The sequence below is a fragment of the Malaclemys terrapin genome, chromosome 9 (genome assembly GCF_027887155.1).
Source record: "Malaclemys terrapin pileata isolate rMalTer1 chromosome 9, rMalTer1.hap1, whole genome shotgun sequence".
In the NCBI taxonomy this organism is placed as follows: Eukaryota; Metazoa; Chordata; order Testudines; family Emydidae; genus Malaclemys; species Malaclemys terrapin.
The window spans coordinates 55,572,764-55,589,319 of record NC_071513.1 but is presented as its reverse complement, the minus strand read 5'-3'; the positions used below and the strand labels follow the sequence as shown (position 1 = coordinate 55,589,319).

At 45.1% G+C, this 16,556-nt stretch overlaps 1 protein-coding gene across 4 annotated transcripts in view; it reads left to right on the top strand.

Annotated features, from left to right (window-relative positions):
* The window catches only part of MAP3K13 (mitogen-activated protein kinase kinase kinase 13), a 136,771-nt gene that overhangs the window by 113,259 nt on the left and 6,956 nt on the right, over positions 1–16,556 (top strand). For 3 of the 4 annotated variants that reach the window (XM_054040350.1, XM_054040347.1, XM_054040349.1), the window contains 3 exons: positions 1,094–1,853; positions 6,890–6,960; positions 10,667–10,964. In XM_054040350.1, coding sequence (XP_053896325.1) covers positions 1,094–1,853; positions 6,890–6,960; positions 10,667–10,964 — 1,129 coding nt within the window. The remainder of the gene's footprint in view (positions 1–1,093; positions 1,854–6,889; positions 6,961–10,666; positions 10,965–16,556) is intronic. The other variant, XM_054040351.1, reaches the window with a different exon arrangement.

Genomic DNA, 16,556 nt, shown 5'->3' with positions numbered 1-16,556 from the left:
GAGGGGATTAACTAAATGGAAAGACAAAGTGCTGTGGAGGGGACAAAGAGGGAGGAGGGATGGGGAGTAGAGAAAGGTAGGAGGGGACTGTCACCGTTTCTGGGTAATTGCTCCTGTGCTCCTTCAAGGGCACCTGCCTAAGGTTTCCAGCTCCTAGCTGTCACCTTTCTTGGACGCAGACCTGACTCTCTCTTCCTCCTGACTAAGCATTTTAAGACTGCACAGCTCCCTGCCTTACACAGTGATATCCCCAGCAAGCCAGTCTGCATGAAGTCCAGTGTCTGTGCGTTGCTTTCTCTCCAAGAGCCAGTGTATTGCCAGCAGTTACAAATTACCTCACAGCTCTTTCTAATCGAGCACATTTATTCTTAAGGGAAAGGCATTACAGAGAAAATATTAAAACAATAAATGTTCCAGTAGGGATGCTAAATATACCCGGAATCCCCCATCAATCATAGGAGGCACTAGTAGGCCAAAATATTTCCAATCCTTCAACAAGGATTGGGGACCTTGGACATAAGGTCCTGCTGGATCAGAAAGAGGGCCCTGAGTCAGTTTAAACATAACTATTTTTATGCCCAAAGACCTTTTTTGGTCTGTTGATCTCTGGAAAACGCAGCTTGAACCAGTATATGGAAGCCTCCCAATGGGTGGTACCTCTCTGCAGATGTTTACAGTCGTGAGTGATTCCCCTTAATCACCCCATGCTGTTTTAGTTCCTGGAGGTGCTGCGGTAACGCTCCTGCATCAGTAGAACACAATCATATGAACCATCCCTGGCCCACAGTGATACGTAAACTTAACACAGTATGTTCTGCCAAAGGTACAGCATGTGGTTGTGATATCGGTCACAGGGACCAGGGAGGGTGGTAGGAGAGAAGCAGAAGTGAAGGGACCATGAGTGGGGATAGAGGGAAGGGAGTTGGAGCCAACAGCCAATCAGCAGAAGGGAAAGAATGTCCATAGACTGTAGAGAGCAGGGTCTGGTGCAGCTGCTTGTGCTTACTCCTGCTGACTGAGTCACTGGTCCCAGACTGATGCCATGGGTTAGTTCTACCTTCAAAGTTAAATCCTGTTTTCACCTGTCTCCCAGGCCAGACCTGCTGAAATCAGAGGGCATATCCAGTGCGGAGGTGGCACCCAATGGCTCACCAGTCTCAGGAAGTCCCAAAATGTCAACACTCAGTAACAAAGGCCGATACCGCTGCAAACCACGTCACCGACGAGGGAACAGCAAAGGCAGCTATAATGAATTTGCAGGGATCTTGAAAAATCAGCCAGCCCACGACAACTCACCACAGCCACCTCATCATCATCATCATCCTCATTCTCATCTTCCCAGCCTACAGCAGCACCAGCAGCATAGCCACCCCCATTACCATGGCCATCACCCCAGGTTAAACATCCAGGGGCAAGACATCGCGAACTGTGCGAACAACCTGAGGTACTTTGGCCCTGCAGCAGCCCTGCGGAGCCCTCTCAGTAACCATGCCCAAAGGCGCATGTCCGGCTCCAGCCCCGATCTCATCTCTACTGCTATGGAAGCAGATTGTCGGAGGAATTTGGAGAATGAGGAACACAAGGTTGATCACTGGCAGTGTTGTAAAGCAGACCCACACAACCCCTGTCCTCAGTGCAGGCAGGTGAACAGTGGTCAGAAACAGATGCCGTCCACTGAACCAGGGATGAACCACCCTGAATCAACAACATGTGGTCCCTTGTATGAAAAGGCCCAGCTTCCTGAAAAGATGGAGGAGGAAGACCTCAACAGCTGCAAGTCAGTGTCCTTGCTAGGCACTCCTCAACACCAGGCTGCCCCAGTGCTACCTTGCAAACCGAGACCTATTCAAAAGGTAAAGACAGGAAAGTAGTCTTTAAAATAACAATAGTCTAATGTTTACAATTTTCCAGAAAAAAACTGTACAATGTGGTATAGTATTGTTTGAGAGATAGTATCTGACTATGTAAAAAAACATTGTATAGCAATCCATACACAAAGGGGCAGAGTTAAGGTTGTGCATGCAACTTTAATTTTAATTTGTGTACTTTGTTTTGCAACCTTGACATCCTTTTTAAAGTAGTTTTTATTGGGAAGATTATAGGTGGAGGTAGTAGTACTGCATATGGTTAATGTGGCCTAACACTTCCCATTATAAGACTCTTTTCAGTTACCTATAACTTTGCCAAACAGTAACTGTTTGGACTGAAACTTACGAGGCCAAGTGTCTGACTAAAGTTTTTTTTTTTTTTTTTAAAGAAAAAAAAAATCAGAAAAAATGGTCCAGCCATTTCTCAGAACAGAGTCAGGGAAAATTATATTGTTTTGCCCATGTTAAAAAAAAATTCTTAACAACCATTTCTTTGAGAACCTTTTAGTTCCTCTATGCTTTGGAGCAGGAGCTCCAAATTTGCCACAGATGTTGCACTAGTGTCAGCAAAATGCCTTTTAGAATTCCTGTGAGATTGTCTAAATTTACCCAAGTTATAAGATTCCAAAACTTGTGATTTGTTCATGCTCAATAGAGACTTTGGCAGCTAAATACCCCAAAGATTCTGTTAGCACTGAGCATGCTCCAGCCTGGAGCTGAAGGACTTTCCCTGCAATTGCTCTTCTTTGCAGCCTGGGAGTGCTTTGGTGCCAGGAACAAGACCTGAGAGAAGGGATATAGTCTTCTGTGCTCTCAATACTTCCCCTGCTGGCACTCAACAAGGAGGAGATGTGGGAACCAGCCTGGCTGGAATGCAGAGAACAAAGGAGCTGGGCTTGGGGAGGTGGCCAGAGGAGAGACTGGGACAAGGGTGGGGACTGGAACCAGGGCAAAGGAGATTGAAATGGTACTGGGTCGTGAAGGTGAAGTGAGATGGGGTGAAGACTGGTACTGGGACAAGCATAGGTTGGTGGGGCTGGGCACAGAATATGTCAGACTTTGGGGGAATAGGACCCGAAGGGTCTCAACACTGAAGTGCACTCCTTTTAGAACCTGGAATAGAGTGGAGGATTCCTGAGTCGCAACATTTCCTGTACTGGCAACAAATAGCTATGAAACCCACTGACAAAATGTATGTCTCATTTCCCTCTTGTGACTGGTCCATATTGAGGACGACAACCTACTACTGTTATCAGTTACTTTGTTAGCTAAAGTGGAAGAGGTTAGTACAATGGATCTAAAGCTTCCAAACTTACTGATGGCCCATGTGGTTGGCGCTATGCTTCCCCATGATGGATTTTTTTTTCCAGGTTGCTTTTTAAAAAAGCCCTAGAAAATTACATACACAAAACTACGTTAAAATAACATTATTAAGGTTGCAAAGTCAAGCATTCCACAGTTTGGAAATGCCAGAATTCAGATTGCCTGTGCAACCTTAAATCAACCTTCCTGTGTGTATGCATTATGAGACAGTCTTTAATTACATGATCACATGCTATTTTTTTCTACAGGACCCCTGCCTCAGTCAGTACACAGGATGAATCATTGTTGCTTTTTTCTATAGGGCCCTGTCTCATTTGTTATGGAAGTTGGAAGGTGTTTAGTGAACAAGGCAGGGGATTGCAGAAAGAGAAAGGATGGTGTCATGATTAAGGCAGTCATATAATTAAAGAATGTATCATAATGCATATACACAAGGGAGGCAAATTAACGTTCTGCAGGCAGCCTGGCATTTCCTAACTTTTCAGTGCTTGACTTTGCAACCTTAATAATGTTCTTTTTAATGTAGCTTTTTGTGTGTAAGTTAATAAACAAAATAATCAATTTTTCAAGAGATAGAAAAGAAGATCTAAGAAGAGAGGGTCACCACGGAAAAGGACAAGCTACATTGGAGGAGAAATACAAAGGGTATTTGTATGAAGTCTGCCAGGAGGACATTAGATTTTGAGAAAAATACCAGAGAAAGCGGTTAAATCTCATTTGTAGTAAAATCTTAATACAAAAGCCATGCTTGATCATTTCTTGGCTAGATTATTGCACTCAGCATACTGTCAAAGCTAGCTTGCTCCCAGCTTCCAGTGATGCTGTCATGGCTACACGGCTAGCTGCACCTCTGTGCCATCTCTGGTCTCTCTGAGTGCAGCTCAGGTCTCGGGCCTTATGCCATTACCTGGTGCCACTCTTACACAAGACCCTGGGTTGCCATACCCTGTGGATCAACACCACTTACCCCAACAGGTCCAACTGGCTTTGACGTCTGTGATTCTTCCTTTTAGGAGTCTGTGGTTGGTGGTGTATATAGTGACCAGCCAGCCTTCTTATATCAGGGTAGTGATTGTTTCAACAGTAGAGACAAAGCATTTAGGATATGTCTACATAGCAATAAACCCTGTGGCCGTGATTCTCTGAGCCTGGGTCTGCAGGCTTGTGGGTCTCACGCTATGGCCCTGAAAATAGCCATGTAGACATTGGGGGTTGGGGTCTGAAGCCTGGGGAGAGGGGTGATGGTAGCCTAGGCAGGCCCAGCTTCTTCAAACACCTCCAATGGGTACCTGCCTCTTTAGCCATGTCTACACTAGTGAGCTTACAGTGGCACAGCTGTATCAATGCAGTGTGCCACTGTAAGAGCGCTCGTGTAGCCACGTTAAGCCGACGGGAAGAGAGGTCTCCCGTGGACACAATAAAACCACCTCAAGTGGTGGTGGCTATGTCAGTGGGAGAAGCTCTCCCACCAACATAGCGCTGTGCACACCGGCGCTTCTGTACGTGCAACTTATGTCGCTCGGGGGGTGTTTTCTTCACACCCCTGATTGACATAAATTTTGCTGACATAAGCGGTAATGTAGACATGGGCATAGTTTTGTTCCTCTGCACAACAACAACTTGTGAGAGAGTGTTCTTTTTAAACTGTTATAGTCCTTTTGATCTTCCATATCTCAGGCGTTTTCCTCTCCTGGTAGTGTCTCTTAACAACCCTCAAATGTTTGTGGAGGAGTGGCTTATCTTCAGCTGTTCTTTTCTGTTTGTTTTCCCAATAGCCCCGTATTAAACTAAAACTATACAGTAAACTTCCCCATAACCCGGTCAACATCCAATATTCATGATGATTAATGAACAGTTCCAGTTCTGTCACAGTTGCCTTTTTACTTCCTTCAGACTCTGGTGTACCCTCACTTTTAATTTTCTCAGATACCTCCCCTGCTTCTGTGCATTATTGACTAGAGACAGCTAGCTTTTTCGGAGAGTTATGGGGACTATGTGACTGTATCCTTATTACTCTAATTCTACTTGTTTTATTTCTTCTGGTTATACTCTGCTGCTTCTAATATCATGATAAACCTTTGGGATGTCCCCAGAATCCAGTGCTGTGTTTCATGCCACCTCATTTCTATAAGCTTTCTTTCAGTATTTTTGTCATGTAATATTATCACTCCAAAGTACTGTACATCTCTCCCTAATGATATAATTTTAGAAACAGAGAATTGGAATAATTTTCTTTCAGGTGTGATCTTGTGGCTGTCAAAGAATATTTCAAAACTAGGTACTAATAATTCTACAATAAAGCACATTATTTAGTCCCTGCTGAATTCTGTATCTTTGGTCATCTTGTCACTTGAAGGACTGTAAAACTGTGCCAGTCTCTGGCTTGTCTATGCAGGGAAATTGATTGGCAAAACTCTAGTGGCAGAATTCTACTGCTGTAGGTAGCTATATTGGTATAATTCCCCATGTGGACACTGTTCTGGAAAAAAAAAAGTGACTTTGTTCCAGAAAAATCACCCCACTGCAAAACACAAAGCAGAGTAATTATGCAAGGACCAAGTCACTTTTCTTCTGGAATAGAGTATCCATATGGGAGTAATACCAACATAGAATATAGCAGTATAATTATACTGCCAGTCAGTGTCCCTGTGAAGACAAGATCTAAACTTTGTTAAATGTCCCATTTCAGGAATATTGCTGGGATATTCCAGTATCTCAGAAGTTGCCCTGGCTATTTTAACTCAGACCTTTGTAATATTCTTGCATGATGACTCTAAGACCCGATTGGTTGGATTTCTTGTTACATTGATCAGCAGTCAAACATCTCTGTCCGTCCAGTGTGAAACATTTGCCACATCTCAGAGTTTCCTGCACCATTCCGCTTTTCATAGCTTTTAGCTTGCAGAAGTTTTTGACTCCTTATTTGTTTGGAATGCTGTAGTTCATTCCCTTCCTTCATGGGCCATGGAGAGAACAGATTCTCTGAACTGCCTTCAGCATTCTCCGAACACTTGCAGCTCTGCATTATGACAATGAATATAATTTAATCTCATGCCTCATGGCTTCAGCTGTTCCCCTGCAGGGCTCAGGGAGGACTTTTTCCTCTGATGCGTAATTAGCTAGATGTATTTTGAGGGTTAGGGGTTTTTTGCCTTCCTTTGAAGCAGCAGGGACACCAGATGGGGTGGACCAAATGATCTGAAGTGGTACAGAGAATCCTGTATTTTAGATGCCTGGCTGGTGTGGCTTTGCTCATGTACTCTGGATCTAAGTGATCACCAGATTAGAGGTCAGGATGGAATTTTTCTGCAGGTTAGATTGGCTGGGACCTTTGGAGGTTTTCACCTTCCTCTGTAGCGTGAGGGATTGGTTCATCTGCTGGGATCATCTTAGCATATGTCATTGGTGGCGCCTTAGTCCCCCTGTTCTCTGCCTGTGACACACAGCAGCTTAGTCTCTTGAGGACTGAAATGTTTAGTCTACCAAGATACTGGGCTCCATATGATGGTAACTGGGTGTGAATTAATGGCCTGCGATATACAGGAGATCAAAGTAGATGATCTAAGGGTCCTTCTGACTTTAAACACTCTGAAACCTTTTGGTGCAGTGGCTTTGTACCAGAGAACCAAGTGGCAGCTAGGTAGCTGTATGATTGTTTTACATCAGTCCAGTAACATAGTTCTCTTTCCCCCTGCCAGAGTGGTGACGACTCTTCAGAACAGGAAGAAGGAGAAGTGGACAGTGAAGTGGAGTTCCCACGGAGACAGAGGTAAATAGCTAAACCCTGCCATTCCTTCCTTGAGTGGTAGGCAGAAATCTTTTTTGATCTGGCTCAGTTTCATATCACTTAACATCATGGCATTGCGCTGAGAATTCTGAGCCTTCTGCCTCAGCATGATAGGTCCCAGCGAAATCATTGCCCAAGTTCCAGCACGAAATGTATCCAACCCTGTAGTGATACTCTGTCAAGGGCCTGGCCAATCCTGTGGTGACCATCAGCACCATAAACTATGGCAAGAACTCCAGTCCAACTAACTACAAGCTCAATCACATGAGTGTCCCCTCTGTGATGCCTCATGCTGTGCTGGGCTGTTTTCAGCCCCCTGCAAGTTGCAGGCCTCTCCAGTATAGCTCCTCTGCATCATGGGCTTGTTTGGGCAGGAACCTCACCATGTGTGACCAGTGCAAGAGGCTACTGCTATCCAGGCTGGTATCTCCCATTAAGCTTGAAACTGCCAGGGTCTGGCACCCTCTACAGCATCTTTCAAAAGTTTTTTATCAGATTTGTTGCTGCAGAGGGCAAGGGAATGACTCCAGCATCTGGGCTAGAACAGTGCAGCCTTGATTACACAGACGTCACTTCATCAAAAGCCTGGTTATCTGAAACAGGGTCACATCCTCCCCATAAGACAGGGGTCATGACCCCCTTTGAGAAAATGGGGCTTGGGTAATTGAAGGCAGGGATCCTGGAGAGGAGCCCAGGAACTGAGGAGGGGAGTCGAGCGAAACATTTTGAAGAGCATTAGCTACATCCAACTACAGCCCTTTAGTTTGGGTCTCAACTACAGTAATTTGGCTCACACAATTTATACTGAATTTCTCTACTCAGCCCCTTAGTTCCTCCCCAGGACCCATCACCCAGATTCCACTCCACCTCCAAGATCTCCATTCTTCTCCCCACTTTCCTCCTATTGGAGGAATCAGTCTGCTGGCTTTGGCTGCTCTAGGCAGGGGCTCCTCCATTGTCCAAACATTTTAGTAAAAGATTATGGGTGTTCCCCATGACTTTCATAGTGTTAGAAATTGCTGAAGCTTGTCTTGAAAGGATTTTCACATGAGTAAAAGTGGAAAAGGAGCGCGTCAATACTAAAAGCACCCTCCTCTACCCATGTATCAGCTGTGCTATGGGTGTCCTGTGATTGCAACAGAGATCTGTGTGTGAATTAGAGCGTGCTCCCCACAACACATCTTCTCCGTAAGGAAAAAAGAGCTAGGAATAAATGTTCCAGAGTGGGGTAACAAAGGTGCATCTATGTCTAACAAAATATTGCAAAGTAGGATGGAAAGGGGATTTGAAGGATTCACATTTGTGGACAGTGTAGTAAAATCTGGACCGAGTGGCTCAGAGAGTATAGAATCTGGCCCTGTACCACCTTCTGAAGCTGTTTGCCACTGCCAGGTGTGAAGTATTAAAAGCTCTTCTCCTGGGACAGACTCCATATTCCTTCGGATTAATCCTGCAATAAAAGGTGCGGGCAAGTGTTCATAAAACCACCATCAATTGTCATGCAAAATTCAGCATCATTTCTTCCCAGCCAGCTGGAGCAAATAGAGAATGGGAACCTTTGTGTAAATTAGGTGACTTAAATGGCTAGTGGCATTTCTCAGCATGTGGAATGAAATCTGCTGTGCAGTGCATTCACTCAGCACCAGGGGACATCGCCTGCTTTCCTGATTAATCGTGAACCATTGCCACCTAGAAAGTACCCTCTTTTTGTGTGGAGGGGCATCAGATATGATGTTTATACGGGGTCAGTGCCCATCTAATGCCCACTCATTGCCCAGGGGGTTTTCAGAAGTACTTGACTCAGCATGCAGGGACATCAGCCAGATAGTGCTGCCTAGACCGCATGAAGAGGCATCTGCTGGGATAGTGCAGCGATTCAGTCACAATGGGGGAGGTAAGCTGAGCAGTGCACTGTGCTGCCCCTGGGCATGCTTTGTTGAGGAGAGGGGCAGTGGAACATATGATCAAAGAGGCTCTGAAGAGGGGATCTGCCAGAGCGAGTAGCTGTGATTTTCCCAATACAGGAGCGTGCTGAAAACTACACATTGTTAATGCAGAAGCAGGAAGGTGGGAAAGGGGCGAGGACATGTTCAGTCATTGTGCTGTAGTGCTTGAGCAGTTGTACCGTTATGGGATATATGGAAAGTATTCTAGTGCTTCAGATTTATTATAATATCTATTGTAGTAGTACCTAGGAGCCCCAGTCAAGGATCAGGGCCCCACAGTGCCATAATTAAGGTTAAAGCTAGCTTCACTTTATAAGCCTCTCATGGGATACAATCACTGCTAAGGTGCCTCCTTTTGGCTGCTTTGGGCATTAGCTCCTTCCAGGTCCAACGTCCCCTTCTGTTGTTCAGGTGCCATGCATCCTCCCTCTCTATGACTCAGGGTGCTCTCTCTCTTTGTGGCTTGGTCCTCTGGCCAGGTCACTATAGTCCTTCCTTTCCAGGGTAGCAAAATCCCACTGGACAACTGCCCCAGGCATTCTTCTGCTCCACTGCCCGGTCTGGGCCACTTCCACAGTGGCTTATAGGGGAACCTGGGCCCACCCTATACTCTGGGTTCCAGTCCAGGGATCCTGTGTCTAGCATCTGTGGTCTGCTTGCTCCCAGACCCCGCTGCTATTTCCCTGGACTTCTTCCTGCATCTTCTCGCACCCTTCCCCACACCCGGTTTTACGAACCCAAACTCCCTTCTTCCAGAGAGTGACTGCAGACTACTTCCCCTGCAGCCCTCTTCTGCTGCCAACTTTCTGGCTTTATACCAGCCCTGCTTGTTCCTTCTCAGATGGGCTCCATCATCAATTAGCCTTTCAAGCCTTGGCTCTCCCTCGGGTGCATCCAATCAGGTTAATTAACCTAATCTAACTTGCTCTGCCTTGTGCAGGGTAGACATATGGTTAGCCTGTTACCGATGCATAGAGCAGATTGAAAATGTGGGGAGCTCTATCATTTTGTACAGAAATGAAGGTGACATCACATCTGGCAGCCCCTCCACCCCTCATCAATTCTTCCTCCTCCAGTCCCCCATCTGTTCTCCTCCTCCAACCTTAACTCTGCTTTTCCTGCAGCTCCTGGGGTTTCTCACCCCTCTCCAAGGCCTGGGGCAGGGCTCAGCAGGATCCCCACTGTCCCTTCCAGGTTGGGTGCTGTGGGGAGGAGGTACAGAGGAGCTATCCCATTGTTCCCAGGGGTTAGGGAGCCACCCTGGGCTCTTTCTGCTCCCTCTTCCCCTCCCATTTTGTAAGAATGGTTTCAGCTCCTGAGGGGTGGGGAGAGCAGCTCTGATTGGCTGCTTACACCTCTGAAGTTGGGGAAAGGAGCTAGTCAGAAGGGGTTTTCCCCAGGCAGGGTTGAAATATTTACCATCAGCGACTTGGCTCCAGCTTGAGAAGTATTCTTTGCTGGCCCCCTTGCCCTGCCTAGTGAACTTTACAAAAGTAGAGGATGGGACTGGAACTATCAAAAAGGTGGAAACTGAGGGGCAATTGGAGGCCATCCTAACGCAGGCTCCCACAGAGTGTTCAGTGTAAGTGGGTTAGCTTGTCAGGGCCAAGCTCCTTTGGGTATGAAGTGGAGCAGCCCGGCCAATAATGTGGAGTGGGGGAAGTGATTTACCAGTATAAACAGAAACACTGCAATAGAGGGATTGAGCAAAGTGAAGCTAAGCTGTTCTCCTGGGCTTGCAGGCCTCACCGCTGCATTAGTAGCTGCCAGTCCTACTCAACCTTCAGCTCTGAGAACTTCTCTGTGTCCGATGGAGAGGAGGGGAACACCAGCGACCACTCAAACAGCCCAGATGAGCTGGCCAACAGGCTGGAAGACCAGCTGACTGAGAAGCTGGAGGACATGCTGTCCCAGACTCCGGAAATCCCCATCGAGATCTCCACTCAGTCTGATGGTCTTTCGGACAAAGAGTGCGCCGTGCGCAGGGTGAAGACACAGATGTCATTGGGCAAGCTCTGTGCAGATGAACACAGCTGTGAGGTGAGTGGGGCCTTCAGTACTCCCCTTCCTCTTCTGTCAGATGGTGAAAATAACTAGAAGCCAGACAAGAAATCCGTATGACTAGAGAGGCAAAAGCCTGGGACTACACAGAAAGGGACCATGAGAGAGGTACTGCAGAGAGAAAGGGTAAATTGGGCACTTCTCTTCACCCTGGAAATTGAAAGGCAGCAAATGTATAACTGATAAAAGTTACACAAGACACAATTAGCATGTGGAACTCATTGCTACTAGATATTGTTGAGGCCAGGAGCTTAATAGGCTTCAGAAGAAGAGAGACGATTTATATGACTAATGAGGCATCCACAGTTACATTAGATAGGATGAAAAATCGGAATTTAAATAATAAAATGGAAGGGATATAAACTAGGGCTATCAAGCGATTAAAAAAATTAATCGCACGATTAATCACACTGTTAATAATAGAATACCATTTATATAAACATTTTTGGATATTTTCTACATTTTCAAATATATTGATTTCAATTACAACACAGAATACAAAGTGTACAGTGCTCACTTTATATTTATTTTTGATTACAAGTATTTGCACTGTAAAAAAAACAAAAATAGTATTTTTCAATTCACCTAGTATAAGTACTGTTATGCAATCTCTTTATCATGAAAGTGCAACTTACAAATGAAGAATTATGTACCAAAAAAATGCATTAAAAAATAAAAAAAGGTAACATTTTAGAACATTTAAGTCACTATCATTGAACAAAAAAATTTCAGAAACAGACTTCAAAGAGAAACAGCAGAACTAAAATTCATTTGCAAATTCAACACCATTAATCTGGGCTTGAATAGGGACTGGGAGTGGCTGGCTCACTACAGAAGCAGCTTTTCCTCTCCTGGAATTGACACCTCCTCATCTATTATTGGGAGTGGACTACATCCACCCTGATTGAATTGGCCCTGTCAACACTGGTTCTCCACTTGTGAAGTAACTCCCTGCTCTCCATGTGTCAGTATATAATGCCTGCATCTGTAACTTTCACTCTATGCATCCGAAGAAGTGAGGTTTTTACTCATGAAAGCTTATGCCCAAATAAATCTGTTAGTCTTTAAGGTGCCACCAGACTCCTTGTTTTTGTAGATACAGACTAACACGGCTACCCCCTGATACTTGACACCATGCAAGGCACTAAATTTAGCCGTATGGAGTGGAAATCCATCAACCTCAACAAAAAACTTGCACAGATACAGACAGACATCATCTTCCTCTCCAAATGCAAACAGATGGACATCATACCAAAAGGACTGAAGGTAAAAAATCCATTGCAATCAACATACTACACTGAGTATGGTGAGAGATTGTGCCACACACTCTCAAAGAAACTGAGGAACCACCTGATCAGCATCCTGTACAGCAGACAGGAGAAGATCAAGAATGAGCTCTCAGAACTGGAGACTCTCATACAATACCAGCCTTCTACACAAACTTCCACGTGGCTGGACTTTACAAAAATGAGACAAGCCATTTACAATGCACACTTCACTTCTCTACAGAGGAAAAAGGACTGTAAGCTATCTAAACTAATACCTGCCACTGGGGGCTATAACAATGGTACCCTCAACTCACCTAACAACATTGTCAATCTTTCCAACCACACACTTAGCCCAGCAGAAGAGTCTGTCCTATCTCGGGGACTCTCTTTCTGTCCCACCATCCCCACGAACATGATACAGTTCTGCGGTGATCTGGAAGCCTACTTTCGTCGTCTCCGACTCAAGGAATATTTTCAACGCACCACTGAACAGTGCACTGACCCACAGGAACCCTCCTACCAACACTACAAGAAGAAGAACTCTGCGTGGACTCCTCCTGACGGTCGAAATGACAGACTGGACCTCTACATAGTGTTTCCGCAGACGTGCACAGGCTGAGATTGTGGACAAACAACATCACTTGTCCCATAACCTCAGCCGTACAGAACGCAATGCCATCCACAGCCTCAGAAACAACTCTGACATTATCATCAAAGGGGCTGACAAAGGAGGTGCTGTAGTCATAATGAACAGGTCAGATTATGAACAGGAGGCTGCCAGGCAACTCTCCAAGACCACATTCTACAGGCCACTATCCTCTGATCCCACTGAGGAATACCAAAAGAAACTACACCATCTGCTCAAGAAACTCCCAGCTACAGTACGGGAACAAATCCACACAGACACACCCCCAGAACCCCGACCAGGGGTATTCTATCTGCTACCCAAGATCCATAAACCCGGAAACCCTGGACGCCCCATCATCTCAGGCATTGGCACTCTGACAGCAGGATTATCTGGCTATTTGGACTCTCTCCTCAGGCCCTATGCTACCAGCAACTCCCAGCTATCTTCGAGACACCACCGACTTCCTGAGGAAACTACAATGCATTGATGTTCTTCCTGAAAACACCATCCTGGCCACCATGGATGTAGAAGCACTTTATACCAACATTCCACATGAGGATGGACTGAAAGCTGTCAGGAACAGTATCCCTGATGAGGCCACAGCAAGCCTGGTGGCTGAGCTTTGTGACTTTGTCCTCACCCACAACCACTTCAGATTTGGGGACAACTTATACCTTCAAGTCAGTGGAACTGCTATGGGTACTCGCATGGCCCCACAGTATGCCAACATTTTTATGGCTGACTTAGAACAACGCTTCCTCAGCTCTCGTCCCCTAGTGCCCCTCCTCTACTTGCGCTACATTGATGACATCTTCATCATATGGACCCACGGAAAGGAGGCCCTTGAAGAATTCCACCTGGACTTCAACAATTTCCACCCCACCATCAACCTCAGCCTGGACCAGTCCACACAAGAGATCCACTTCCTGGACACTACAGTACAAATAAGTGATGGTCACATAAACACCACCCTATACCGGAAACCTACTGACCGCTATACGTACCTATATGCCTCCAGCTTCCATCCAAGACACATCACACGATCCATTGTCTACAGCCAAGCCCTAAGATACAACCGAATTTGCTCCAACCCCTCAGACAGAGACAAACACCTACAAGATCTTTATCAAGCATTCGTAAAACTACAATACCCACCTGGGGACGTGAGGAAACAGATAGACAGAGCAAGACGGATACCCAGAAATCACCTACTACAGGACAGGCCCAACAAGGACAACAACAGAACACCACTGGCCATCACATACAGCCCCCAGCTAAAACCTCTCCAGCGCATTATCCACGATCTACAACCTATCCTGGAAAATGATCCCTCACTCTCACAGACCTTGGGAGGCAGGCCAGTCCTCGCTTACAGACAACCCCCCAACCTGAAGCAAATACTCACCAGCAACTACACACCACACCACAGAAACACCAACCCAGGAACCTATCCCTGTAGCAAACCTCGTTGCCTACTCTGTCCCCATATCTACTCTGGCAACAGCATCAGAGGACCCAACCACATCAGCCACACCATCAGGGGCTCATTCACCTGCACATCCACTAATGTCATATATGCCATCATGTGCCAGCAATGCCCCTCTGCCATGTATATTGGCCAAACCGGACAGTCCCTCTGCAAAAGAATAAATGGACACAAATCGGACATCAGGAATGGTAACATACATAAGCCAGTAAGTGAACACTTCAATCTCCCTGGTCATTCTATTACAGATTTAAAAGTCACTATCATTGAACAAAAAAATTTCAGAAACAGACTTCAAAGAGAAACAGCAGAACTAAAATTCATTTGCAAATTCAACACCATTAATCTGGGCTTGAATAGGGACTGGGAGTGGCTGGCTCACTACAGAAGCAGCTTTTCCTCTCCTGGAATTGACACCTCCTCATCTATTATTGGGAGTGGACTACATCCACCCTGATTGAATTGGCCCTGTCAACACTGGTTCTCCACTTGTGAAGTAACTCCCTGCTCTCCATGTGTCAGTATATAATGCCTGCATCTGTAACTTTCACTCTATGCATCCGAAGAAGTGAGGTTTTTACTCACGAAAGCTTATGCCCAAATAAATCTGTTAGTCTTTAAGGTACCACCAGACTCCTTGTTGTTTTTGTAGATACAGACTAACACGGCTACCCCCTGATACTCGATTTTAGAACCTGCAAGTCCACTCAGTCCTACTTCTTTTTCAGCCAATCACACAGACAAACAAACTTGTTTGTTTACATTTACAGGAGATAATGCTGCCTTCCCCTTGTTTACAATGTAACCTGAAAGTGAGAACAGGCGCTCTCATGGCAGTGTTGTATCCAGCGTCACAAGCTGTTTATGTGCCAGCTGAGTTAAAGCAGTGGTTCTCACTTTTGTACTGGTGACCCCTTTCATATAGCAAGCCTCTGAGTGTGAGCCCCTTATAAATTAAATTTTTTTTTTTATATATTTAACAACATTATAAATGCTGGAGGCAAAGCGGGGCTTGGGGTGGAAGCTGACCGCTCGTGACCCCCCTATGTAATAACCTCGCGACCCTCTGAGGAGTCCCGACCCCCATTTTAAGAACCCCCAGGCTAAAGATTCATATGTCCCTTCATGATTCAGTTACCATCCCAGGGGACATGCATCCATGCTGATGATGAGTTTTGCTCGATAACAGTCCAAAGGTGTGTTGACAGACGCCTGTTCATTTTCATTATCTGAGTCAGATGCCACCAGTAGAAGGTTGATTTTCTTTTTTGGTGGTTCGGGTTCTGTAGTTTCCGCATTGGAGGGTTGCTCTTTTAAGACTTCTGAAAGCGGGCTCCATACCTCTTCCCTCTCAGATTTTGGAAGGCACTTCAGATTCTTAAACCTTGGTTTGAGTTCTGTAGCTATCTTTAGAAATCTCACATTGGTACCTTCTTTGCGTTTTGTCAAATTTGCAGTGAAAGCTTTCTTAAAATGAACAATATGTGCTGGGTCATCATCTGAGACTGCTATAACATGAAATATATGGCAGAATGCAGGTAAAACAGCAGGATACATACAATTCTCCCCCAAGGAACAAATTTAATTAACGAATTATTTTTTTTAACGAGTGTCATCAGCATGGAAGCATGTCCTATGGAATGGTGGCTGAAGCGTGAAGGGGCATACAAAGGTTTAGCATATCTGGCACGTAAATACCTTGCAATGCCGGCTACAAAAATTCCATGCAAATACCTGTTCTCCCTTTCTGGTGACTTTGTAAATAAAAAGAGGGCAGCATTATCCCCTGTAAATGTAAACAAACTTGTTTGTCTTAGCAATTGGCTGAACAAGAAGTAGGACTGAGTGGACTTTTAGGCTCTGAAGTTTTACATTGTTTTGTTTTTGAGTGCAGTTATGTTAAAAAAAATCTACATTTGTAAGTTTCACTTTGACGACAAAGAGATTGCGCTACAGTACTTGTATGAGGTGAATTGAAAAATACCATTTCTTTTGTTTATAATTTTTACAGTGCAAATATTTGTAATCAAAAATAATATACAGTAACTCCTCACTTAACATTGTAGTTATGTTCCTGAAAAATGCGACTTTAAGTGAAACAATGTTAATTGAATCCAATTTCCCCATAAGAATTAAAGTAAATGGGGGGGTTAGGTTCCAGGGAAATGTTTTTCACCAAAGACTATATT